The 27,322-nt window shown below is 48.6% G+C and overlaps 1 protein-coding gene across 4 annotated transcripts in view; it reads right to left on the reverse strand.

Moving 5' to 3' along the window:
* The window catches only part of ERGIC1 (endoplasmic reticulum-golgi intermediate compartment 1), a 119,090-nt gene that overhangs the window by 57,221 nt on the left and 34,547 nt on the right, over positions 1-27,322 (reverse strand). For all 4 annotated transcript variants that reach the window (XR_010121665.1, XM_055284776.2, XM_063642634.1 and 1 more), the window contains exon 2: positions 6,721-6,782. Coding sequence is in view for 3 of the 4 variants with exons in the window: in XM_055284776.2 (XP_055140751.2) it covers positions 6,721-6,782 (62 nt within the window). In the remaining variant the exon portion in view is untranslated. The remainder of the gene's footprint in view (positions 1-6,720; positions 6,783-27,322) is intronic.

A 27,322-nucleotide genomic window follows, 5' to 3' on the forward strand; every position in this document is an offset into this window, starting at 1 on the left:
AGTGCCTGGCCTGGGGCTGGGGACTAATAGGTATTGTGTATGGCAGAGAGTCAGCTCCCAGGATACAAAATGAGGGCTGAATACGCCACACCTGATTTTATCCCAGAGGCGCTTAGTGGGCAAGGGCTCACTAAGGACCATGCTGGGGCCGCACTGCTCACCTGCTGCATGGCCCTAAGTGAGTTACTTAACCTCTTTGTGCCTCCACTTCCTCACCTGTAAATGGCAGCAATGGTGGTACCTGCCTTATACGGCTGCTCTGAGGATCTCAATAACACAAGGATTGAGCTTGAAACAGAGCCCGGCAGGTAATTACTTGAGCATCAGCTCATGAGTAGGACTTACATCAGAGAGATGTGGGAAGGGTTTGGTGATCTGGGGAAAGTGATTCAACACATTGGTTGACCCTTAGTTTCCTGCAAAGAAGACTTCCCAATCCCTCTTGCTGATTCTGCTGCATTCTCTGCAGCCTGCACCTGGACTGGCAGAGCCAGCGTCATGGATATGACAGCCAGTTATCGCTATTATTTTTCTTAGTCCATATCTATTTATGTATATCTATCTGCCTATCTCCCTATCTAAAACAAACAGCCAAACATTGATCGATTGATCGATCTATCTTCAAAGCAAATAGCCATCTATCTGTCTTCAAAACAAACAGCTAAAGATGCATCCCGAGGGAAGGGGGAAGAAAGAGAGTGTTTGCTGGGCACCTACTATGTGCCCTGTTGTGACTGCATTAACAGATGTCCTGTCACCTCACACTCCCACCACCTTGAGGGGGGCGGTGCCCATGTTAAGGGTGTGGAAATGGAGGCACAGTGAGACAAGGGGGCTGGCCCAAGGCTTCACTGTGTGGGGGCAGGAGAGGCAGGACTGGAACCCGTATGTTTTAGAGCCAATGCCCTGAGAACTTAGGCTCCGAGTGAAGGGCAGGATGTCCCCAGACTGCTCACTGAGTCTCTCCAACCACCCTGAGACATGGGGGATACTAGAATTACTCCCAATTTCTCCCAAACTTTGAAAAAGTTGGCCGGGCGTGGTGGCTCACGCCTGTAATCCCAGCACTTTGGGAGGCCGAGGCGGGCGGATCACGAGGCCAAGAGTTCGAGACCAGCCTGACCAACATGGTGAAACCCCGTCCCTACTAAAAATACAAAAATTAGCCAGGCGTTGTGGCGGGCACCTGTAGTCTCAGCTACTCCAGAGGCTGAGGCAGGAGAATCACTTGAACCCAGGAAGCAGAGGTTGCAGTGAGCCAAGATCGCGCCACTGCACTCCAGCCTGGATAAAAGAGCAAGACTCTGTCTCAAAAAAAAAAAAAAAAGAAAAAGAAAAAGTTGTGCCGGGGAAGCATTTAAAGGTTTTACTTAAAAAAAAAAAAAAAAAGTATCATCAGCACCGTAAGACGAGAAAAAAAATTTTTTTAAAGAAAAAAATAGTTAACGATGAGTATTATAAAAAAAAATCCAGCTGTATAAAAAAGTGAGTTTGTCTCTCCTGATCCGCAGCCCCTGATTCCCTGTTACAGTTTCATGTGTCCATCCATGGACATTTAAACATATATATATATATATATATATATATCCCCCTAAGCGAACAGCAGCATAATGGGCACACTCTTTTCCACCGTGCTTTGCTCACTCAGCAATCTATGTCGAAACAGGTTCCACATCAGTTTACTGAGTGGCCGTGTTTTCTTTCATTTTTGAACGGCAGAGAGATAAATTTCAAATTGTCTTCTCCAGCTGCTGAACAAATCCACTGGAAGAGGTCAGCTATCAATTCAAATTTCCTGGCTCCTGTTCTTCTCTTTCTCATCTGCAAACTGAGGCTATTAAACCTCTTGGAAAACTGAGCAGGCAAAACATCCTTGCTTTGGAAGCTTGCAACTTTCTGACCAGGATCATATAGGACCCACATTTCAGAATCTTTTGCACCCTTCTCCCCCAAGCCCCGACAACCCACTGGATGCTGTAATGATGAACAGGCACAAAATAGGGAGTGTTGCAGGGCATGGTGGGCTCACGCCTATAATCCCAGCACTTTGGGAGGCCAAGGCAGGCAGATCACTTGAGGTCAGGAGTTTGAGAACAGCCTGGCCAACACGGTGAAAACCCATCTGTACTAAAAATACAAAAATTAGCCAGGTGCGGTGGCGGGCGCCTGTAATCCCAACCACTTGGGAGGCTGAGACAGGAGAACCACTTGAATCCGAGAGGTGGAGGTTGTAGTGAGCCAAGATCACACCATTGCACTTCAGGCTGGGCAACAAGAGTGAAATTCTATCTCAAAAAAACAAACAAAACAAAACAAAACAGGGAGTGTTCATGAAGGTCGGTGCTGACTTGGATGGGTCCAGGTCTCCCAGCTACTTTCCGTGTTCCATGCCTGTAGATGTGTGTCCCAGGGTTCTAATTCTATCCACACTAGAGCCGGTGGGATGGGATGGAAAGGCCTCCTTCTGAAATCTATGTGCTTTTTCAAGGCTCGGACTGAAGCCTGGTCAGCCCAGCAGGTGGACACAATAAGTGCCAAGTCTACTCGGCAGAGACTCGGTGATCCAAAGGTCCCGATCACACGCGTTCATGGCGTGTGTTACCCTTACCCCAGATAGAGGAGGACAGAGACCAGGTCTCAATGCCACTGTGCCCTCAGAGACTAGCACAGTGCCTGGCTCAGAGAAGGTATAAAATAAATATTTGTTGAATGCATGAATGAAAAACATGACAGGAGGTAAAAACTATTTCAACCAGAAAGGCCTTCTGATAGGAAGGCTTGATGAAGGTTTTTCAGTCCATGTTTGGGCAAGACTCTAAGGCTCTCCAACTCCAGACTTCTTCTGAAACTGACTCAGGCGTTGGACAGTAGGAATGTGACCCCAGGAGAAGGCTTGATGGTAGGAAACCTGGTACAGCCAGCCAAAGGGGGCACTGGACCTGAGACCCAAGGCTCTGAGAGGCCAAGGAATTTGTCCAAGGTCACACAGTCACGTAAGTGGAGGAGGCAAAATTTAAACCCTGAGCTGTGAGTCTCCAATGCCCTGATCTTTCCTTCAGTTATTAATAGCACCCATCACAAAGTAATGAAATGGTGTGCGTCCGAGTCGGCCCGCCCTGCCCAGCCGTGTGCTCCTCAAGGACAAAGATGGAAGCCCCGTTCATCAGCACAGTCCCAGGGCTTGGCATGGCGCCTGGCCCAAGGACCTGGTTAATAAATATTTATTCACTAAATGGTAGCTAAGGGCTGGCTTCCTATGCCTCACGCCTTTCCTCTTGTGTAAGGAAATTTGCTGTCTCCTGTGCTGTGGCTGAAACTGTCTATCAGACCATGTCCCTGGAGGGCCCTTTGGCAGGACCTTGTAAGTTTCAAAACACACATACTCTTTAACCTAGTAATTCCTCTTCTAGGGAAGTTACCTTACAGAAATAACTGTACAAGAATACAAAAAGATATGGACAAGGATGTCCAGCAAACCAAAATGGGGAATGTCTACCCTCAGGGGCTGGCCACAGGCCCCGTAGGTCAGCCAGATAACAGAATGTGACACAGCTGGAAAGCAGAATGTGGTGGCTGTTTAACCGCTGGCAGGAAAGGTGCCCAGGATGTATCAGCGGAAGAAAGGCAGGGGAAGAACAGTGTGCAGAATATCAGAATATGCTCCCTTTTGTGTTTCAAACAGTGATATAGGTATATCAAAGCCTACATAGGCCAGGTGCAGTGGCTCATGCCTGTAATCCCAGCACTTTGGGAGGCCGAGGCAGGCAGATCACTTGAGGTCAGGAGTTCGAGACCAGCCTGGCCAACATGGTGAAACCCCGTCTCTACTAAAAATACAAAAATTAGCTTGGCATGGTGGCGGGCGTCTGTGGTCCCAGCTACTCAGGGAGGCTGAGGCACAAGAATTGCTTGAACCCGGGAGGCAGAAGTTGCAGCGAACCGAGATCCCGCCACTGTACTCCAGCCTGGGGGACAGAGCGAGACTCCATCTCAAAAAAAAAAAAAAAAAAGCCTAAATATTTTTTTAAAACTCTAGAAAAATACACACCTGACTGTTAAACATACCAGACAAGGGAGAGACTGCAGAGATGGAGAAGAGGGAAGAGGATGGAGCCACTGGTGGACGGTAGGAATGGGGCAGGAAGCCTCATTTGATTTTTTTGGATCAGGTTCATAAACTACCAAGGCTCTTTCCTCTCATGGCCCCCTCCATATCCTTCCCTCGGGGGTCAAGGCACAAAGCTGCACAGCTTCTCAGGCCACAGGCCCTCATGGGTTGCAGGCTCCGGGAGGACAGTGAGAAGAAGAGAGTCATCCATGCACTGAGGGGTTAGCACGTGCCCTGCACAAGACACATCCCGGGAATCGCGGGACACATTTAATCCCCAGATCAGGAAACTGAGGCTCAGAGAGGGGAGTGACTTGCTCAGTCACACTGCTGCTAAATGGGAGGATGAACCTTGCTCTGCCCGAACACAGAGCCTGTGTGACATGCATCCTGCCACGCGGCTGTGCTGTCCCTTCCTCAGGGTTCTCAAAGGCATCTTGCAGCTTCAACAAGCCCAGCTGGATCCCCAAGGTCCTCCCCCAACTGAGAATGGCCTGACCTGGGAGAAGTGGACTCCAATATGACCAACTGCCCGGCCCAGGACCCTGCTCAGGCAGCAGGGCTGGGACCGTCAGGGGGGCAGTTCCCTCTCTCACACCAGGCAGTAGGGGGGCTTGTGGGGTGCAAGGAGGCCCACCTGAGTATGAGTCCTGGCTCCATCTTTTGTGAGCTGTGAAATTTCAGCTCACCTCTCTCAGCTCATTTTCTCATTGGGAAAATGAGGCGAAAGCATCCCCTGTTTGCAAGGTGGCTTTGGTTTGTTTCTAAAACTTTTTACTGTAGAATAATCACAGATGCAAAGGTAGTACAGACAGTTCCCATATGCCCTTCACTGGGCTTCCCCTTATGTTAGCATCTTACATTTGTCAAAATGAAGAAATGAACGTTAGTACAGTACCATGAACTTGGCTATGGACTTTATTTGGACTTCACCAGTTTTCCCACAAACTCCAGATTTCTGTTCCAGGAACTGATCTGGGAGTCCACTTTGCATTTTCATCCTGGGACCTTAGTCTGTTATCAGTGACAGTTCCTCGGTCTTTTGTGTTTTTCGAGGCCTTGCCACGTTTGAAGAGTACTGGTCATTCTATCCTATAGAATGTCCCCTGACCTGAGATTGTGAGTTTTCTTATGATTAGACTGAACTGTGGTTTTTTGGGACGATCCCATGGAGGCAAGATGCCTCCTTGCATCCTATCAGGGGCTCATGATATGCACGTGGCTTATCACTGGTGATGCCAACCTTTCTCACTTGGTTCCTCCCTGGCACTTGCCACGTTTCCTCAGTAAAGGCTTTATTTTTCCTTCCCATTCTCTATTCTTTGAAATAGAGTTACTAAGTCCACACTCAAGAGAGGGGAATTAAACTCCACCACCTGGATGGGAGAATAGCTACATAGACGTTGAGTATCCCAAATCTGAAAACCCGAAATCCTAAGTGCTCCAAAATTTGAAAGGTTTTCAGTGCCGACATGTTGCTCAAAGGAAATGCTCACCGGAGCATCTTGGATTTCAGGTTTTTGGATGTGGGATGCTCAACTGATAAGTATAATGCAAATATTCTAAAAGCTGAAATCCAAAATCTGAGACACTTGTCCTAAGCATTTTGGATAAGAGATACTCAGCCTGTATATTATTTGGAATTCTTCTGAAAGGATTTGTCTCTTCTCCCACATTTATTGATATCAATTAGGACTCACAGAACTCTTTCTTAATTCTCTGGCTTCTAAGCCAATAATGTCATTATTTATTTTATTACTCAAACTGCCGCAGGCTGGCTTTCAAGTTGGCTCCTAGGTCCTGCTGACACCAGGCACTCCAGGCTCCTCTTTCTTTACCCTGCCTAGCCCTGAAATCAGCCATTTCTCCAAGGAGCCATGGTTCCTTTTATTGAAGAATGGTCTTTAGAACCCAAAATCTGGATGAGATTGTCATTTTTTTTTTTTTAATGGCTAAAAACATGCTTTGGTGGAAAACTCAAATTGTTTCTAAGATATAAAGAGAAAAGTAAATCTCCTTCCTACCCCTGGGCCCAATTCCTCTCCCAGGGGCAGCTACTGTTTTTTTTTTTTTTTTTTTTTTTTTTTTGAGACAGAGTCTTGCTCTTGTTGCCCAGGCTGGAGTGCAATGATGTGATCTTGGCTCACTGCAACCTCCACCTCCCTGGTTCAAGCAATTCTCCTGCCTCAGCCTCCCGAGTAGATGGGACTACAGGCACGTACCACCATGCCTGGCTAATTTTGTATTTTTAGTAGAGACGGGGTTTCAGCATGTTGGTCAGGCTGGTCTCGAACTGCTGATGTCAATTGATCCACCCGCCTTGGCCTCCCAAAGTGCTGGGATTACAGGCGTGAGCCACCATGCCCAGCCTGGCAGCTACTCTTGACAATTTCTTTCATGTCCTTCCAGATGGTGTCTATGCCTTGCGGGGTTACAGTGAGGATAGAAAGTAAGTGAGGAAATGCTTGAAGGGCCCCCGCAAGATGCTCAGCATTTCTTTCCTCCCGCCTGTCTTTCCTTCTTTCCTCCCTGGCCCAGATGGTCTGCACAGAGAGAGCAGGCACAGGCAGTGGAGATGGGGCAGAGGGCATGGCCAGAGGGTGGCTACTCACTAATGGCCCCGGTGTACGTTGGCTGCGTAAGGTCCTTGGGCACCTTCCTGTAGATGTCAAACCTGTGGAGGGCAAATGGAACAGGAGTGAGGTGGGCACAAAGGGTGGGTCTCAAGGCAGCAGGCAATGGTGCTGGCTCGTGTGACACATGGTTCAACAAACCATGGTTCTTCCCACAGTTTTTCTGCTCTTTCAGGACACTTTCTCCAAGATGCTTCTCTGATGGAACCCTTGCTCCCCACAACACCCTTAGATCACATCCCCTTGTCATCTCTTCTTCATAACATTTTTTTGTTTTTTAAACAGGGTCTTGCTCTGTCACCCAGGCTGGAGTGCAGTTGTGCAATCTTGGCTCACTGCAACCTCTGCCTCCCGGGTTCAAGTGAGTCTCGTGTCTCAGCCTTCCAAGTAGCTGGGACTATGGGCATGCGCCACCATGCCTGGCTAATTTTTGTATGTTTGGTAGAGACGGGGTTTTGCCATGTTGCCCAGGCTGGTCTCGAACTCCTGAGCTCAAGCGATCTGCCCACCTTGGCCTCCCAAAGTGCTGGGATTACAGGCATGAACCACCAGATGACCTTCCCACTCATCGGTGGGTCTTCCATCAGAGTGTAACTTCTGCGAGAGCAGGGGCCTAGTTAGGTTTTGTTCCCTGCCACGTTCCCAAACCCTAGCATGGGCCTGGTGCATAGTCGGCACTGGATAATTATGGAATGAATGGAACCTCTGAATTGGGGGTGACTCTGACGCTAGAGGAAGCAGGGAAACGCACAGCCCTGCTCAAGTTATGTGACGATGCTGCATTCTTGCTCCACGTCACCTCTCCTCCCCCTCTTCCCTTTCCTGCCTCCCCCTGTTTCCACTCCTGCTGCACCCCCCTTCCCCTCCGCCAGCTCCTGCTGTCTGCCTCATGGAGATTCTTCTTAAGAATGCTAAGGCATAAGGTTAACAGAAAGTCCTGCCAGGAGCCCACGGTCTCAGCATCAGCTCGTGATGGCTCTGGTTCCTGTCTTGTGTGGTTTCTTTCCCTCCCAGAAGCTGACAGATGTCTTTCTTTCCTATGGAGCACAGGGAAATCGTGTGGTGTAGTGGGAGAATTCAGGGTTTGGGAATCAGACAGACACGGGTTTAATTCTGGCTCTGCTTCAGCTATTTCAGAGTTAAGACCCTGGAATCAGACTACCCTGGTTCAACTCTCGGTTGGTCCTCTTGTTCACCGTGTGACCTTCAGCAAACGACTTCACCTCTCTGAGCCTAAGTTTCCTCCTTTGTAAAAATGGGACCATTACTAGACCCTGCGAGGCCACGGAAAGGAGTGAGGGAAAGAAGTGTCTGTAAAGGATGTGACGCAGAGAGCTCGCAGGGGAGGCTCCCCACGCACTTGGCTTCGTTTCCTTCACTTGAACCTGTGTAGCAGACAGTTCTCCCACAGCAGAGTTTGATCGACAGAACCCTCCTCAGTCCACACGGCATTCCCAGCTCTCAGACGGAACTTGACTTGCTGGAGAGGCCAGCGGCTCCAGCCCTTGAGGGTGACAGGCTGGTGTGTAGTTCCTCTTTGGTGATTGGGAAACAAGAGTATGCCCAGCTAAACCCGACGCAATGCCTTGGAAACCTTGCGTAAGGGCTGATGCTTGAATCAGTGTGCTCACCCTAATTACACGTGAAACATGCTCAGTTTCCTAAGACCTCAGGGGAGAAAAATTCCTGCGGGCTGCCAAGTTAAAAGGTACCACTTTCTCTGCCGCCTGCTTAGCTCCCAGTCACCTGTGCTTGTGCCCCTGAGGGTACTAGAAGCTGGGGCTGGGGTGTGGTCAGGAGGTCGGGGGTCTCTGCAACTCACCTGTCCATATTTACTCACATCCCTTAGTCAGAAAGTGGGGGCCGCTTTAACACTGAGAGGTGTGTGAGAGGTAAGAGCATCTGCTGTGGAATCAGGTGCCCGGGCTCAACTATGACCACTACTGTGCCACCCTGGGCCCGTCACTTAACCTCTCTGTGCCTCAGTTTCTTTGTCTATAAAGTGGGGGCAACAACAGTAACTATCTCACAGCATGGTGGTGAGGCTCAAATGACTGAGCACATATAAAGTACTTAGGCGGAGCCTGGCACCCCAGAAATGCCACGCGGATATTTGTGGTTACTATTATTATTAACGCTTGTTTGACTAACATTTACGCAGTGCCTACTAACACACCCCCTCTTTTAGGCCCTCAGGCAAGGAGATAAAAATCAACCCTTGGCCCAGTGAGTTTGTAGTTTAGCAGTAGAGGCAAAGAAAGGGAAGGAGAAGGTAGTGGCATCCTCATCACGAGGTGCTGGATTAACTCAGGAGGGGGTACCTGACTTGGCCTGAGGTCCTCGGTGAAGCTTCCTACAGTGGGTGATGTGTGCACAGAGCAGAAGGGGGAGACGATGGATGGGTGGAGGGAAAGAGCAGCCCAGGCAAGGAGAGGAGCAGAAGCAAAGACAGAGTAGGACCGAACCCGGGAAGCCGGGCGCTGTCTTCTCTCCTGCATGGGGCACAGCACGACGTGGAGGGAGAGGAGGATGGAAAGCTGGGGCGGGGCTGGAGGAGAGGGTCCTGAGGGCCAGGCTGTGGCTAGGGAGTCTCACACCAAGTGTCGATGGGGGCCGGCGGGCAGTCTACTGTGGGAGACTGTGAGAGGTTAGCAAATTTGGGAGGTGGGGGTGGGGAGAGGGAACAGAGACAAAACAAACCAGCGGGCGGCCATCATCGAGCCCCCGCTGATGCCTGCCAGGCAGAGATGCCGGCTCGGGAGGCCAGACCTTCTGATTGTCCAACAGAAGCCAGCACTATGGAATTTTACATGGGAGTTCACCATTCTCAAATGCTGGGCCAACACTCTACAGGACAAATGAGACGTGTCTGCAGATGACATGAGGCCCGGGGCCTAGGCGGTGACCATCTGAGCGGAGAGGCCCTGCAGAGCTGGAGAAGGATGTGGTCTGCCTCGTGTCATAGGAAAGCCAGCCTGGGCCAGTGGGGAGGGCACATGGGTTCTCCTAAGAAGACTGGAGAAATGAGCAGCAGGTAGTGAGGCAGCAGGGAAGGGCTGCAGCAGGAGGGGTCTCGTCCTCACTCCACCCCAACTTGGTCTTAGACCTGCAGAAAATCCCTGGCCCTTGCTGGGCTTCAGCTTCTCTGAGTATGGAATGGGGGGGCGGGTGCACAGGGGATCTAAAAGTTCCCGTGCAGATTAAAGCTGAATTGACAGCAGTGTTCTGGGGCTCAATACCCCAGGTGGCTAACAGCCCAGCTTTTGTCCAGGTCACCATCAGGGACTGACAAGCAGAAACTGGGCCTCACAGTTTAAAAAATACAGAAACTGCTGTACACAATGGCTCATGCCTGTAATCCCAGCACTTTGGGAGGCTGAGGTGGGAGGACTGCTTGAGAATAGGAGTTTGAGACCAGCCTGGGCAGCATAGAGAGACCTCATCGCCACAAAAAAATGAACAAAATTAGCTGGGCATGGTGGTGTGCGCCTGTAGTCCCAGCTAGTCGGGAGGCTGAGGTGGGAGGATCACCTGAGCCTGGGAGGTTGAGGCTGCAGTGAGCTAAGATGGTGCCAATGTACTCCGGCCTGGGTAACACAGTGAGACCCTATCTCAAAAATATATATAAAATAAAACTTAAAAAATATAAGAACCATTGTTTCAAAACTGGAAGTCAGAGGCTGCTGTAGGTGAGGAGGCAGTGGTGGCTCGGGGCAGAGTGTCTGAGCTCAGTCAGGGTGAGGAAGAGAGAGATAGGAAATTGTTACATACAGAGAGACTGGTCAAACATTTACATGTACAAGGTTAGTGGGGCCAGGTGCCTCACTGTCAGGGAAGGGAGGTGAAAACATGGTATTATAGTGGTAATGGAAATATCAGTATGAATTAATCATTTTCAATATACCCAAATACTGAAATATGCACATGTATATATATATATATATATGTATCATATATACATACATTTCCTAGCTCTCTCCATAGAGAAAATCCAGCAACAGCAACAGCTCAATAGCAGTGAGTGTAACGAGCACCCAAACCTTGGCTTCTAATCACTATTCTCTACTTAAAGGAGTCAGAGCTCCTTGGAATGGCTGATTCTAGGCTGGGCAGGAAAAATACAAGATGGGCCTGGAGCACCTTCTTATGTCAGAAACCAAGAAAGTGTTCAAAGAATGAAAAGGACATGTCAAAAGGACAAGAAGAGGCCAGACACAGTCAGTGGCTCATGCTTGTAATTCCAGCAGTTTGGGAGGCCCAGGTGGGGGGATCGCTTGAGGCCAGGAGTTCAAGAAAAGCCTGGGCAACATAACAAGACCTCATCTCTACAAACAACAACAACAACAAAAGTTGGGCGTGGTGGTGTGAGCCTATAGTCCTAGCTACTCAAGAGGCTGAGGTGGGAGGATCACTTGAATCCAGGAGTTTAATGCTATGGTGAGCATTGCACTGCAGCCTGGGCTACAGGGTGAGGCCCTGTCTCTCTAAAAAAAAAAAAAAAAAAAAAAAAGCTTGGGGTTCCCACTGGCCAAAGAATAGATAATGTGAGCATCAAAATAAATAAAAATCATCACAGATTATAAGCCATTGGATAAAACACAAAGGCAGGAATCTACATAGATAGAAACAAAGAAATGAACAAATCAAAACTTTGATAAAGAATAGGATATTGACATACCTTCAAAGCACTTCCCCAGAAAACGCTTATTAATTACAAAATGGAAAGAGTAACTGTGCAGTGGAGAAATTTGGCAGACATCATCTTTTTGATGGGGGCTGGAGGGACAGGGTCTCACTGTGACCCAGGCTAGAGTGCAGTGATGTGATGACTCACTACAGCCTCAACCTCCCGAGGTTCGGGCGATCCTCCCACCTCAGCCTCCCGAGTAGCTGGGACTACAGGGATGCACCACCATGCCTGGCTAACTTTTTTATTTTTCTGTAGAGATGGGGTTTTGCCATGTTGCCCAGGCTGGTCTTCAACTACAGGGCTCAAGCGATCTGCCCACCTCGGCCTCCCAAAGTATTGGGATTACAGGCATGAGTCACTGTGCCTCGCCCACGCATCATCTTAACCAGGTGAAGACAGTGGGCACTGGAAGCATGGAGACACATCGGCATCCTGTGCCTCCTGATATGCCACACTGAGCAGGGCACAGCACCACTTCTGGGGGATCCTGCCTAAAAGGTACAGCTTCAATCTAATAATGAGAAAACATCAAACAAATCCAAAGTGAGGGGCAGTCTACAAAAAAACAAAACAAAACAAAAGAAAAACTGGCTGGCATTTGTCAAGAGCATTCAGGTCATAAAGCACAAGAAAAGATGGGGAAACTGTCACAGATTGAAGGAGACTAAAGAGACATAACAACTAAATCCGATGAGATCCTAGATCAGAAAAAAGGCCATCAGTGGGACACCTGAAGAAAGTTGAGTACGATCTGCAGATTGGCCGGTAGCACTGTGTAATGGATTCTCCTGCTCTTAATCACGGTATTGTGATTATGTAAGATGTTAACATTTGGGGATGCTTGGGTAAAGGGCATACAGGAACTCTGTACTATTTTTGCAGTTTGGGGGAAAAGTCTGAAATTATTTCAAAACAAAAAGTTAAAAAAGTATTTCAAATGGAAATTTAAAAAAACATCAAAGACAGAGATCCCACTTAATCACACTTAAAGCATGGCTATAATCCCAGTTACCCGGGAGGCTGAGGTGGCAGGATCACTTGAGACCAGGAGATTGAGGCCGCAGTGAGCTATGACCACTCCATTGTACTCCAGCCTGAGCAACAGAGTGAGACCACCATCTCTAATAGTAATCCTCATCATCATCATCATCACCATCCCACTTAGCCTGTTGTCTTCACACATGGCTGGTCCTTGTAGGCATCTGAATTTGAGGTGCTGGTTTAACAAATGATTGCTGACTCCTGGGTGTCAGGCAAAGTAAGTCTTTGCTGGGCATGGGGACAGGGGTAGGGAGGCGGGCTGGGCGATGATGAAGCTCTAAGAGAGAGGTGAGATTTGGACCAAAACTACAGAAGGCAATCAAAGGAAAGAGTAAATGATGCTTAACCATAATCACTTCCATTCTATGCTGGGCACTTTGACATATATATTTGCATGTATTTCTCATAAAACCCTGGAAAATACTGATATCTCATTTTTCCAGGGAGAAAATGGAAGCTTAGAGTCACCAAGCCAGTGAGTGACAGAGCTAGGATTCAAACCCAAGTCTGAGTCCACAGGGCATTGTCCTTCCACTGCCCGTACTCTGGGAATCACCAGTTTAGAGCTCACTTTGTGGTAAATTAGATGAAGGTCTCATGGTTTTGCTCATCTGCTTTCCTAAGGATGCTGCCCCAGAGCAGATGAGAGTCACCTGGAAGACAGGGACCAGTTCAAAATTCATTAATTCATTCAACAGCCATTTGCTAAGCACCTACTATATCAGGCAGTGTTCTAGATAGTGGGGAAATGAAAGTGATCAAGGCAGACACCACCCCATGAAGCTGCCAATCTAGCAAAGCTTCTGGCTCCTTGGGAGTGGCCACCTCAACACTACGTACTGTAATACTAACTCCATTCCCACGCCACAGAGCCACGCTGGGCAGCAGTGGTGGGGTAAAGGCAGAGCTCAAAAAGACCCTGGTTTCAGAACTGACCACAAGCCAAGTGAGTCAGCATGAATGTCACTAAGAAAATGGGTTATCAGGAGGCTGGTGAGAACCCTAGGCATGTGACAGACCAGGAAGTGAGCCGTCCTCCCTGCCTGACATTAGTCAGTCCCTTGCTGCAGTGATGTGACCAGTTGTGGCCAGCTCTCTGTCAAGAGAATGTGGAGGAAAGGGTGAAGAGAATGGAGGAGGGAAAGGGGTGCTTACAGCAAACCTGCTATATACTAGGGCCACAGAGGCCTTTGACCAGCATGTTCACATCTAATTGTCTTGACTGACTTGCAAATTAGGGATTATTGTTCCATTTTACAGATGAGGCTCAGAGAGGCGGGAGACTTGGCTAGGCTCACACACCTATGAAGTGCCATGGCAGAGATCTGAATCCGGATCTAATTTATGGTCCTGTTGCTTTTCCCCCACAGTGTGGGGACAAATCAGGCCCATTTGGGTGGAAAATATTTGGAAGAAAAGTTAAAGAATTGGACTGCTTAGCCTCAAACACAGAAAGCTAAAGGACGGATTATAATAAATATTTATTATTTAAGAAACACTCCCTCCCAGCCCTCACCGGCCACTGGAGTATGAGTTCTCAAGGACAGGTCCCAGACCTTTCCTCTCCTGCCCTCCTCGCTGCCCAGCCTAGGCCCTTGGGGAACTGAGTCCATGAATGGATCTGCACAAGCATAAGGCCCACTGGTTAGCCTTAAACATGAGACTAAGATAAGATGGGCAGTGGTGAAGCTGGGTGATGAGTACACAGTGGTCCCTGTACTGTTTTCTCTACTTTTGTGGATACTTAGACAGTTTCGCTTTTTTTATTTTTTTTTTGGAGATGGAGTTTCGCTCTTGTTGCCCAGGCTGGAGTGCAATGGCATGATCTCAGCTCATCGCAACCTCCACCTCCCAGGTTCAAGCGATTCTCCTGCCTCAGCCTCCTGAGTAGCTGGGATTACAGGCATGTGCCACCACGCCCAGCTAATTTTGTATTTTTAGTAGAGGCGAGGTTTCTCCATGTTGGTCAGGCTGGTCTCGAACTCCCGACCTCAGGTGATCCGCCTGCCTCGGCCTCCCAAAGCTCTGAGATTACAGGTGTGAGCCACTGCGCCCAGCCACATTTTCACTTTTTAAAAAGGAAAATGGGCCAAAATTAAAGCAAGAGAGGAAGAAACTGGACTTAAGAAAAACTAACCTGGATGCCAGGGGTCAAGGGAATGGGAGTGGGGACTGGGGCTAGCTGGGCACGTGGTTTATCCCCTGCTGGGGCAGGACCCAAACAGAGACCCCATAGGGCCCCCTGCCCTCAACACTCCTCACGGTCAGCTCTCTCAGGGACTCTGAGATCACTGTGTCCAACGTGTTAACTTTACAGAAGAGAAAACCAAAGCCTCAAGAAGAGGTGTGCCTTGTTCAGTTGAAGGTGCAATTAAACTCAGAGTATTGAAAACAAAAACAAAGCCAGGTGTGATGCTCATGCCTGTCATCCCAGCACTCCGGGAGGCTGAAGTGGGTGGATCACTTGAGGTCAGGAGTCTGAGATCAGCCTGGCAACATGGTGAAACCCTGTCTCTACAAAAAAATACAAAAATTACTTGGGTGTGGTGGTGGTCGCCTGTAGTCCCAGCTACTCAGGAGGCTGAGGTGGGAGGATTGCTTGAGCCCAGGGAGGTTGAGGCTGCAGTGAGCTGAGATCATGCCTCTGCACTCCAGCCTGGGAGACAGAGTAAGACCCTGTCTCAAGAATAAGTAAATAAAATAATAATAATAATTTTAAAAAATAAAAACAAGCCCCAGGGTGGGCAGATCACCTGAGATCAGGAGTTCGAGACCATCCTGGCCAACATGGCAAAACCCTGTCTCTACTAAAACTACAAAATTTAGCCGAGCATGGTGGCAGTTGCCTGTAATCCCAGCTACTGGGGAGGCTGAGGTAGGAAAAGTGCTTGAATCTGGGAGGTGGAAGTTGCAGTGAGCCAAGATCGCAGCTCTGCAGTACTCCAGCCTGGGAGATAGAGCAAGACTTTGCCTCCAATAAATAAATAAATAATAAGGCAAATAAATAAAAACAAACCACTAAAAAGCTTTCCAATCAATCCTTGATAGTGCTCATGTCAGGAGAGGTTTTGCCTCTCAGTGGACATTTGTCTTTTGGGCTGTCGCTGGGTGTGGGGGTGCTACTGACATCTCATGGGTAGAGGCCAGGGGTGCTGCTAAACATTCCATGGCACACAAGTTCCCCCCACAACAAAGAATGACCAGCCCCAAGTGTCAATAGGGTTGAGGCTGGGAAGCTCTGTTGTGTGCGGAATAAAACCTCCCACGTGGAAGGTTTCCCATTGATCCCATGCTGTCTCTGAGGGGCCTCCAGCTGCTCCTGCCCCTGATGGGTGATGTCACAGCCACGGCCTTGATGGCCTCCATGGAGACCAGAAATCTGGAGTTAGGCAGTGTTTCCCTCTCCCTTTTTGCTCTGTGCCTGAGAAGGCAGCGCTCACTTGGAAAAAAAACAAAGCAAAGGAACCCACAGGGAAAAGATGAAGTCCATCTGAATTTACTTTGTGACTTACTATAATGGTGTGGTAAGTACAAGTGTCACTATGTTAATCAAAAAGGTGCCAAATCCATGTCTCTAGCTTCCTCGCGCCTTAGGATACAGCGAATTCCATGAGAATGTACGGGAAGGTCGGTGCTAAAAGTCAATGAGAGCATAGGATTTCCTTAACAGAAATCCACTTTCCAGGCCACATCTAGCCTACAGAGTGAGGAATGGCTGCAGAGCCCAGCCCCAGATAAACACGTCTTCCCCTGCTCCCAAGCAAGGAAACTGCCGCTGGAAATGTCTGACTAATGGATTTCATCTGTAATTTCTTTTCATAGCAGAATGCCTCAGCTTTGCTATTTTAACTTTTGCTGCTTGGGACCTTAGTTCTCCCCTGTTCTTGCAGACGAATCTCGGATCACTCTGTGGTTCGCCATATGTGGGTGGCTACTGGGCAGGCACTTGTGATGTCACTGTTTCCAAGGCTTAATGAAATTAGATGCCATTTAGGAGCAAGTCATTGGAAGTGGTGGGTCATTTGTCCCAAAAATAGCCATCAAGGCTTTTAGTTGAAACTCTGGCTGGTCAGTCCTGGCCACCAGCCTGTCGGAGCCCTTGGTGCCGAGTGCCAGGGAGTGAGGAGAAAAACTCACTCGTTTGTTCCCCTACTCATTCCCTACACCTTACTGAGAACCACTGGCCCGGGCGCTGTGCTAGTGTATATGTGTGCATGCACACGTGTGTGCATGCGCGTATGTGTGTTGGGGGGGCACGAAGGCAAATGAACACACCAGAGCCAAGTGGAGGCAGGCGGGAGAGAGCCCTAGAATCATTCTCATCGCCCCCCTCAAATCCTGACCTTGACATTCATACTACTAAGATGAGTTCATACCACTCTCTCCCTCTGTCCAAAGGAAAAAAGGTCCATCTCCGTCTCCAGCCCAGATGGAGAAGCTTTGAGGGAGGAATAATAATAATAGTAACAATCACAGCTATGACTGCTGCTACCCTCATCGCGAGGGCTTACTGTGCACAAGGCCTCGGGCTTACACTTTGCGTTCAGTATCTCAGATCACTTTCATAGCCCTGTATGGCAGACAGTAGCATTCTTTCTGTTTTACTTGCCCAAGATGGAGGGCCAGGACTTAAACTGGCACAGTCTGGCAGTAGAACACTTCTTCTCACCCCTGGGCCACATGTCTGCCTGGAAGAGGGAGACAGGCTGGCAGATGAAGGAGTGAAGGCCTGGATTTATGAGAAATCTGGGTGACGACTCCTGGTCTACATAGCACATAATGCTGATGTCACCAACGCATATAAGGTTTTCTCCCTGCAGCTCTCTCCCTAGACCCTGGTGCCCATGCCATGGCCTCCTAGCTCCAGCAGCCTCCACTTCTACCCCAATCATCTCCACATGTGACCTCTCCCATCCGTGATAACCCTCTCTGACCACAAAGTCTTGGCCTTTCCCCTTCCCTCCTTCCCACAAAGACGAAGTCTGGACAAAGAGGAAGAGGAGCAAATCTGACTGCTTGGCTTCCAGAAGGCCAGACAAACCACATTCCCCATTCCAAGGTAGCTCCCCCATCTCCGCAGGCTCTGGGGACTATACCCGGCCCAGCCCCAGGCTGGCTGCAGGGTCTTCCACTCTTGCTGGGCTGGGTCAGATTTGTCCTTGAATCTCCTGTGGGTCACGCAGGGCCTGGCCCATTAATAGCACTTAGTGAACTCCAGGTGAAAATATAAATTGACGTCTGCACAAGGCTATGCACCACAGCACCAGCTGTAATAGCAAATGACAGGAGACCATCCAAACATCCAGCCAAAGGGGACACTACAGATCACCCATAAGGCAGAGGGTGATACAGCTGGATGGGAGAATGACACTGTCACAGGGGAATCTCCAGGATACAGTAAGAGGAAAAGGCCAAGGCAGAACGCTGCATTCTGTTACATTTTACGTGTGTGTCCATGTGTCAGGGGTGTGGTGCTTGAACCTGGGAGGTGGAGGTTGCGGTGAACCAAGATCGTGCCATTGTATTCCGGCCTGGGCAACAAGAGCAAAACTCCATCTCAAAAAAAAAAAAAAAAAAAAAAAAAAGTATATATATATATAAAAAATATTTAGAGATAAATTTGAGAAAAAAGTACAAGACCCATATACTGAAAATATTGCTGAGGGAAATTAAAGAAGACATGAAAGCAAAAGTAAATGGAAATACAGACATGTTAGTGGGTCAGAAGATTCAACATTGTAAGGATGGCATTTCTTCCCAAATTTATCCATAGATTCAACTCAATTCCAATCAAATCCCAGCAAGTATTTTTGTAGAAATTGACAAGCTGGTTCTAAGATTCATATGGAAATACAAAGGACTTAGAACAGCCAAAGCAACTGTGAAAAAGAACAAATTTGGATCTGATGTCCAGACTTACTATAAACCTTCCAGAGGAAAACATAAGGGAAAATCTTTGTAAGTTTAGGTTAGACAAAGATTATTTTTTTAGGTGAGACACCAAAAAGCTCAAGTAATAAAAGAAAAATGATAAATTAGGCTTCATTAAATTTTTTTTTTTGAGACGGAGTTTCACTCTTGTTGCCCAGGCTGGAGTGCAATGGCGCGATTTCGGCTCACTGTGACAACGTGGATGATTCTCAAAATAATTATGCTGAATGGCAGGCAAACTAGGGTACATATGGTATGGTTCTGTCTATATAAAATGCTAGAACATGCCAACTAATCTAGAGTGACAGCAGATCATTAGCTGCCCAGGGAGAGCGGAGAGGACAGGGAGGAGCAAGCTTTGGGGTGTGGTGTAGATATCCATGATCTTGGCTGTGATAATGGTTTCAGGGATGTATACATACGTCAAATTTTTCACATTGCACACTTTAGACATGTGACATTTATTGTAAGTCGATTATACCTCAATAAAGCTGTCTGAATAAAACATTTTAATAACAGCCATGATTGAAATACATCCCATACATTAAGTGATCCATGAGTTCATAAAGATACTTCCTAAAAACAAGTTACAAGCCTTGTTGGACACCTTTAAGACCCTACACCACCAAATCATTATTGTGAAAACTGGTAAATAAAGAGAATGCACTTACTCTGACTTTTTTTCTTGGTATAAAATGTATTTCTAGATAGCCAAATAGTTGATGAGGGCAAAGTTCTGTTTTATAGAATAACTTCAAAGAATGCATGCAGAAAGACTAAGAGAATTAGAAAAATCCTCTTTGTGCATCCCCTGATGAAATCCTGGATCTAGACAATAATCAGCAATGACAGGAAGCTTCCTAACAGATAGACCAGGCTGCCCCTGCCTGAACGCAGTGATCCATCTGCCTGCCTGAACGCAGTGATCCATCTGAGCATCTCAGAGAGAAGAAAGCCAGTTGTTCTGTACCTCTCAATGTGACACAATACAAAGCACGCAGTGGCACCCAGGAATGCTTCTTGCCAAGAGAACTGACCCTGAGTCTAATCAAGGCTCCAGATCTAACCACCAGTTTACAGAAAATATCAGGAACAGGTTACATGATTCAATAAGCCCAATCCATAATGCGGGCATTCTACAGAATAAATGACCTAGTTTCTTCAATAAATAAAGGACGTGGCCAGGCATGGCGGCTCATGCCTGTTATCCCAAGGCAGGAAAATCGCTTGAGCTCAGGAGTTCCCTGGGCAACATAGTGAGACCCCGCCTCCACAAAATATTAAAAAATTAGTCGGGTGTGGTAGCTCATGACTGTAATCTGTTACTTAGGAGGCTGAGGTGGGAGGATCACTTGGGCACAGGAGTTGAGCTTTAGTGAGCCATGACTGCACCACTGCACTCCAGTCTGGGCAACAGGATGAGATCCTGTCTCAAGAAAACCCATAGGCAATAGGTAGATCTTGTTGGATTCTGATTCCCTTTAACCCTAACCACTTACTTTCACTTTCCCAGACTCCTCTGTGGCATGGGGTGGCCATATAACATTGCTCTGACTGATGATAATAAGCAGAAGCCTGCTGGGGGTAGGGTGCTTTTGGTTTTATAATCAAAGGGTCACACATCACCGGCACTAACACTTCTACCCCAACCCCATCTTCCTGTCTTGGGTGCAGACATAACATCTGGAGCTGGGGGAACTCCTCTGAGACCATAAGGGAAAAGTGCAGTTGCGAGCAGAGATAAAAACTCTGGCATCCTTGAGATGCTGAGCCAACACCAGGAGCAAGCTACCTCCAGTCTTCTTGTTACATGAGAAAAAAAAATGAAAACAAAAAAACTCTTATTTAAACCTCTTCTAGTCCAGTTTTCTGTTATTTCAGCTAAAAAAGCACTCCTTACACATAGCATGTAAAAGAAACAGCAGAGGAGGTATGGAAAGGCCTTGACTTTCTGTCACTCATCAGCTGGAGAACTTGAATGAATTGCCATTCTACCTGGAAGGTTCTGCCTTTGCATCTCTGTGTGGCTTGCTCCCTTCCTTAAGTCTATTTTCAAATGTCATCTCCTCGGGGGAGCCTGTGCTTACTCTGCCCTCTTCTTTTAATTAATTAATTAATTTATTTATTTTTTGAGACAGGGTCTTACTCTGTCACTCAGGCTGCAGTGCAGTGGCGTGATCATGGCTCACTGCTGCCTTGACCTCCCTAGGCTCAGGTGATCCTCCCACCTTGGCCTTTCAAGGAGCTAGGACAAGCGCACCTGGCTAAATTTTGTATTTTTTGTAGAGATAGGGTTTTGCCATGTTGCCCTGGCTGTCTCAAACTCCTGGGCTCAAGCAATCTGCCTGCCTCAGCCTCCTAGTGTTGGGATTACAGGCGTGAGCCACCACGCCCAGCCTCTGCCCTCTTCTTTCTTCACAGCACTTAAAATCACTCCCTGACATTGAGTTATGTGTATCTGCTCACTGCCTGACTCCATCAGAATATAAGTCACCGGAGAGCTGGAACCCCATCTGTCTACATCACCAGGGCCTAGATAAGTGCCCGGCATAGAGTAGGTTCAGGAGAAGCACTTGCGCAATGGATGAAGAAGGCAGCATTTCTCAAAATGTTGGTCCAAGGACCATTGCCTCAGAATCGTGGGAAGTTGGTTACACTTACAGATTCCAGCCAGGTGTGGTGGCTCGCACCTGTAATCCCAGCACTTTGGGAGGCCAAGGCGGGTGGATCACCTGACATCCAGGAGTTCAAGACCAGCCTGGCCAACACAGTAAAACCCTGTCTCTACTAAAAATACAAAAAAAGTAGCCAGACGTGGTGGCATGTGCCTGTAATCCCAGTTACGTGGGAGGCTGAGGCAGAAGAATTGCTTGAACCTGGGAGGCAGAGGTTGCAGTGAGCCAAGATCATGCCACTGCACTCCAGCCTGGGGGACAGAGCAAGGCTCCATCTCAAAAAAAAAAAAAAAAAAAAAAAAAATTTGCAGATTCCAGGGCCCCACTATAGAATGAACTAAACTGGTGAGGAGTGAGGCGGGCAGGGCAGGAATCTGCTTTGCGGAAAAGTACAGTTCAGGAGATGCCCATGTGTGCTAGAATTCCTACGGTGTAAGGCATGTGTTTGTATCTAACTTCAAGCAGATTTCCTAAGACTTTCAGCCTGCACCCACCTGAGTTACCACAGGTCAACAGAGGGATGGGAAAGGGGACTGGCATTTCCTGTACTTCCACGCTATGGGCCAAGCACTGCTTAGACACTTGGCCTACTCTATCCACAGAATCTTCCCTACTAGTCCTGAGGTTTCTTCAACAAATGCAGAAACTGAGGCTCAGAGAGGCCAAGCCACTTGCCTAAGCTCACACAGCTAACAAGAAACAGAGTCAGGACTGGAACCCTGGCCAGCCTCATCCTGATCCTCCCTGGCCTCCCAAAAGCTCCCCACTGGGCCCTGGGAGCCTTGGCTCTCTGTACTCATCGCTGCCCTCCTGTGCCATGCAGGGCCCATGATGACAGCAGGCCATGGCACTGGGTGAGTGAGTGAGGGATGCAGGGTCCACGATGCTGAGGAACTGTGGTGCTGTGCCACCTGGAGGTCCTGGCCGGGCAAGGCTGGAGAGGAGCCCCTCACCCCCACTCGCCTCCCCCACCTGCAACAGACAGATGAGCTCAGGCTTGCACAGGAAGAGGAAAGGCAGCCAGGGCTTGGCCAGGAGTCAGGCTTCCCACTTGTCAAGGCCGCAGGGAGTGCTAGGCCGGGGGGAGCAAGGGCCCCCCAAGTGTTTCCAACTCACTGGAAACAGGACACGGCCTCCTGGCCCCACACCGGGATAGAACAACATCCTGTGTGCAGATGCTATAAATGGAAATGTATTCTTAGAGGGGCAGAGCATGAGCGGGGTTTTTCAAAAGTGGCCCATCATCGGATAAAAATACAGACGGCATTTAAATGCTGAGCGGCAGGAGCTATTCCGGGGACTGGATTCTCATGCCCGTGGCTCCCCGCCAGGCACGGCCTTTCACAGAGATTTAAAAAGAATAAACTGTTGGTGTGAGTGTTTTTAAGTTTAGGAGGGGAGTATTTAGGGGAAGGAGCCATGCCAAGATACCTGTGAAAGGTGCCCCTTTTGGGGGACCTCAAGTGTCCCTTGACCTCCACCTACCCAATTGATTCAGCTTTGCTTTGTGCTGTGAGATCACCTTTTTTTTTCTTTTTCTTTTCTTTTTTTTTTTTTTTTTGAGATAGAGTTTTGCTCTTGTTGCCTAGGCTGGAGTGCAATGGTGTGATCCTGGCTCACTGCAACCTCCCCCTCCTGGGCTCCAGCGATTCTCCTGCCTCAGCCTCCCAAGTAGCTGAGATTATAGGCATGTGCCACCATGCCTGGCTAATTTTTGAATTTTTAGTAGAGGCAGGGTTTCATCATGTTGACCAGGCTGGTCTCGAACTCCTGGCCTCAAGTGATCCACCTGCCTTGGCCTCCCAAAGTGCTGGGATTACAGGTGTGAGCCACCAAGCCTGGCCTGAGACCACCTTTTAACAACACTCTCAGCGACCTTGAAAAATAAGTCAAGGTTGAGTTCTGGTGAGGCCTGGAGTAAAAGCAGGATTAAGATTTTAAGAGGGGAAGGAGAATGATATTTACTGAGCACCTCCCATGAACCCAAGTAGTAACTCATATTGTCTCATCTGATCCTCAAATCTGATCCTCAAAACCATTCAAGGTATAAACACTAGCTTCATCCCCACTTTTACAGAAAAAAAAAAACTGAGGTTCAGGAAAGACTGTGTAGAGACAGTGGCTCAGACTGAGGCCTTGAGTACAGACAGACACATGGGAACGAGGCTGGAGGAGAAAGGGTGGAAGCTCCTGCAAAGCCTCATGGCCCCCTGAGGCCCAAGGTTACTCTATCTCATGGCCAAGCTGGGGTAGATGTCCTCGCCCATCTGAACACAAGGTTACTGCACTGGGCTAGGAGCACAGCAAAGAGACCTGAAGGGGCAGGCAGCTGTGCGCTTTAGAAAGCAAGATCTGGCTCACAAATGAAAAGATGAGACTCTCCACACAATCCCAGGCAAAAGGGCCTTAGGAAAGGGGTCAGAATGTTCTCCTTGTCGGCCTGGCTGAGAGGCTAGTTGGTGATCACTTTCACTTGGGCACATCTCAGTGTCAGTTTTTCTATAATAAGCAGGTTATAAATGAAAAGAGAGACACAGTCAGGGCCTGTCTTAGCAGATCTGTCTTTGGCTGTGTGTTATCTGCCCCTCCTTCCCACCCCACTGCCCGCCAACATTCTTTGTTCCCCAAAGACCACTGCTATTCCAGCTTGGTGCCATCTGTCTGCATCACCCCCTCTCTCTCCTTCATCAGCTCACAGTACTTTGCATCATCAAGTGCTTACTGTGGACCATGCACTGATCTAGGTGCTGGGAGAACATCAGAGGTCAGACACAAATCTCCCTGTCTTCATTTAGATTATCTCCTAGTGGGAGAGACCAACAGTGAATGAACTCATATATGTCAGTGCTGACAAGTGTTATGAAGAAAAATGAAACAGGTTAAGGAAATAGTGTAATGCCAGGGCCCTTCGGATGGGGCTCATCAGACAAGGAGATCATGACATGCAAATGGAGACCGGAATTAAGTGAGACAGTAGCCACAGGGATAGCCAGGGAAGAGCATTCCAGGCAGAAGGGACAGCAAGTGCAAAGGCCTCGAGGCAGGGAGCGTATCTGGCAGGTTCCTGGAACAGCAGGGAGGCTGATACAGCTGGAGTGGCCAGTGAGATCAGAGGCCTCGGGCAATTGAAAACTTAGCTCACGCATCCCTTTCTCTGAGAAGCCATCTCCAATCAGCCTCAGGCCAGATGAAGTGCCCCCACGGGGACCTCTGCAGCCCCTGAGGTCTCCCTGTTACTACCGGGCACATGCGATGATTGACGTCACTGAACATGCGTGGACTGCATTCACAAACGAACAGCCCGGCCCACACTGCCTCGTTAATACTATTGGTGTCTTCCCCTCAAAGCTGTGAATTCCTCAAGGGCAGGAGGTTGTCTTAATGCGTCTTGGGGTTCCCCAGGGGCTGGCACTGTGATCTTAAGTGGGGAGCATCATCTTTAAGCAGCAAAAGGCCCGCTGAGCCAGGGAAGACTGTGGGTCTTTCCTGAGCCAAGATCTCACCTGAGCTGTGCAGGCGAGTACCCTCGGGGAGCCACTTAGCTTCCTCACCACCCACCAGCAATGAGGCTTCACAGAGGAGATCCAGGCAGGCAGGCGGGGAGGAAGGGGGTGGCTGTAAGAGGGAGGGAAGGGCTCTGCTCCCCGCTCCCCCTGCTAAATTTCCCACATCCGCCTCAACTTGTGCTTTCTTTTTTTTTTTTTTGAGACGGAGTCTCGCTCTGTCGCCCAGGCTGGAGTGCAGTGGCGCAATCTCGGCTCACTGCAAGCTCCGCCTCCCGGGTTCACGCCATTCTCCTGCCTCAGCCTCTCTGAGTAGCTGGGACTACAGGCGCCCGCCACCACGCCCGGCTAATTTTTTGTATTTTTTTTTTTAGTAGAGACGGGGTTTCACTGTGGTCTCGATCTCCTGACCTCATGATCCGCCCGCCTCGGCCTCCCAAAGTGCTGGGATTACAAGCGTGAGCCACCGCGCCCGGCCAACTTGTGCTTTCTTCAACAGTTCATGGCATAACTGAGCCCCTGCTTTGAGGAAAGCCCACATGAGAAAATAAAAATGTAAAACTAATTCATCAGGCAGTTATTATTCATAGAGAGGAAACACCTTTCCCTCTGAAAGAGATTCCAGGAAACGTCAGCATCCCAAGTGAATTAACAGACCCAAGCATTGGTCACCTAGCAGCTCACATCCGCAAATGAGAGACAGCCAGGCCTTACATGTGGGACAGAAGTATACTTCTCTGGAGTAGAAAAATGCCTACTGAGAACAGGCAGGAACTGGAAATTAGAGAAGTGGGCTGGGTGTGGCCTGTGGCAAACTGTGGAGTCCATAGAAAGCCTCCCAGCTTGGCACATGGCTGGAACCAAGGGGTCCGAGGGCAGCCAGGTAAGTGAAACCAGAAATCTGGGGAATTAGGTAAAATCACCAATTAAAAAATGATGGCAAGTGTTTTAAAAATAAAATAATGAGCAAAGCAAAGGAAACACTTCTGTGGGTCAGATTTGGCCTGAGTATTATCAGTTTGTGAACTTGGCCTTAAATCTTGAACATGAAGTATTTTTGTATCAGAATAGTCAGTAGAATGAAAAATATAGCAAGAAGAGAGAGAGACATAAAAGTTATAGAGCCAGAAGGGAGCTTCAAGATCATGGAGTTCCTGTGTGGTCAAGAGGTTTCATCTCAGGGATCAAGTCTAGTGGTTGCCAGGCTGGTAAGCCTGAGACCTGACTCTGTTGGAGCCCTGAGATAGATTAGCAATGTCTGCCAAGGACATGGGAATAGGAACATTTGCTCCACACTTTCTGGGTTTGATGAGTCCAGATGCATCTTAAAGGCAAAAACTGATCCAGAAAGCTGTACCAAATTCCTAATGTCACAAGGAAGAACGAGTGTCCCATCTGGGGCTCTTCTCATGACACCCCCAGATGCCCCTAAACATTTTGATCTGCAGTCTACCAAAAACTTATCTGGGAGAGAAGCCATCTCTAAACCAATAATGCAAGTGGATAAGAAAATTTGATTTTTACAGTGATTCATTTTCTCCATGACTTCTTAGAGACAACATCTTTTCTAAACAGCAAGGGGAGTCTGAACCCTGACAAAGCCATCTGAGGCTGCTGCCTCTGGCACACAAAATATCCCAGCTGAGGGATCTGAGCCTGGCCGAAGGGTCTGGCGCCAGAGGGAGCCTGGACCCACCAGAGAGCCATGACTTGCCTCCCAGCTTGGCCCTCCCCATCCCACTCGGTGTGAGTCCTGGCTAGCGACTTCAGTGTGCTGGCTGCAGAGTCCTCCGTTTGACTTGGCTCCTGAGCAAAATGTACTTTTCCAAAGGACACTCATTCAACTGAGGCTGAATTTTGCAATTCCCTGGCAGGGGTAAGGCCAGCCTCCCCTGAGCACATGCTGTCCTGGGGAATGGGGACCAAAGAATGTAGTTGTCACCCCCTCACCTCCTCCTTCCTCCTCCCCAGGGGGGAAGATCTGTCTATACACTGGCAGAGCCCTGGCATGCCTGCCATCCCCTCAGCCTCTGCTAGTCACCCAACAGCAACCACTGCCTCCCTCCAGCTCCCCACGCAGGGTGCACTCCTGAACTGGATTTCAAACTACACCTGACAGCAGGCCTGGAAGAACCACTGGAAAAGATGAGCCCACAGCTAAGCCGGCCAGGGAAGCCCCCACACAGTGCAGAGCCACGCCCCGCTGCACATCACTGCTGGGGGTTGTGGTGGCTCAAGCACCAAGCGCATCGTGAACCTGTTGTTCTTTTTTCCCTCTTTTAAAACACAGGCTATTTTTTTAGAGCAGTTTTAGGTTTACAGCAAAATGGAGCAGAAGATAGCGATTTCCCATACCCTACCTGTCCCCACACATGGCCAGCCTCCCTATCAACATCCTGTACCAGAGGGTACATTTGTTATGATTGATGAATGAACACTGACTCATCATTGTCTCCCAAAGTCCATACTTGACATCAGGGGTCACTCTTGGTGCTGTACATTCCTTGGGTTTAGACAAATGTATAACGACACGTGTCAGTCACTGCAGTATCACACACAGTTCCACTGCCCTAAAAAGCCTCTGCGCTCTGCCTATTCATCCCTCCCTCCCCCCAACCCCTGGCAACCACTGATCTTTTACTGTCTCCATAGTTTTGCCTTTTCCAGAATGTCACAGAATTAAAATCATACAGTATAGAACCTTTTCAGATTGGCTTCTTTCATTTAGTAAGTGGCATTTA

Source organism: Symphalangus syndactylus, chromosome 7 (genome assembly GCF_028878055.3).
Source record: "Symphalangus syndactylus isolate Jambi chromosome 7, NHGRI_mSymSyn1-v2.1_pri, whole genome shotgun sequence".
NCBI lineage: Eukaryota > Metazoa > Chordata > Mammalia > Primates > Hylobatidae > Symphalangus > Symphalangus syndactylus.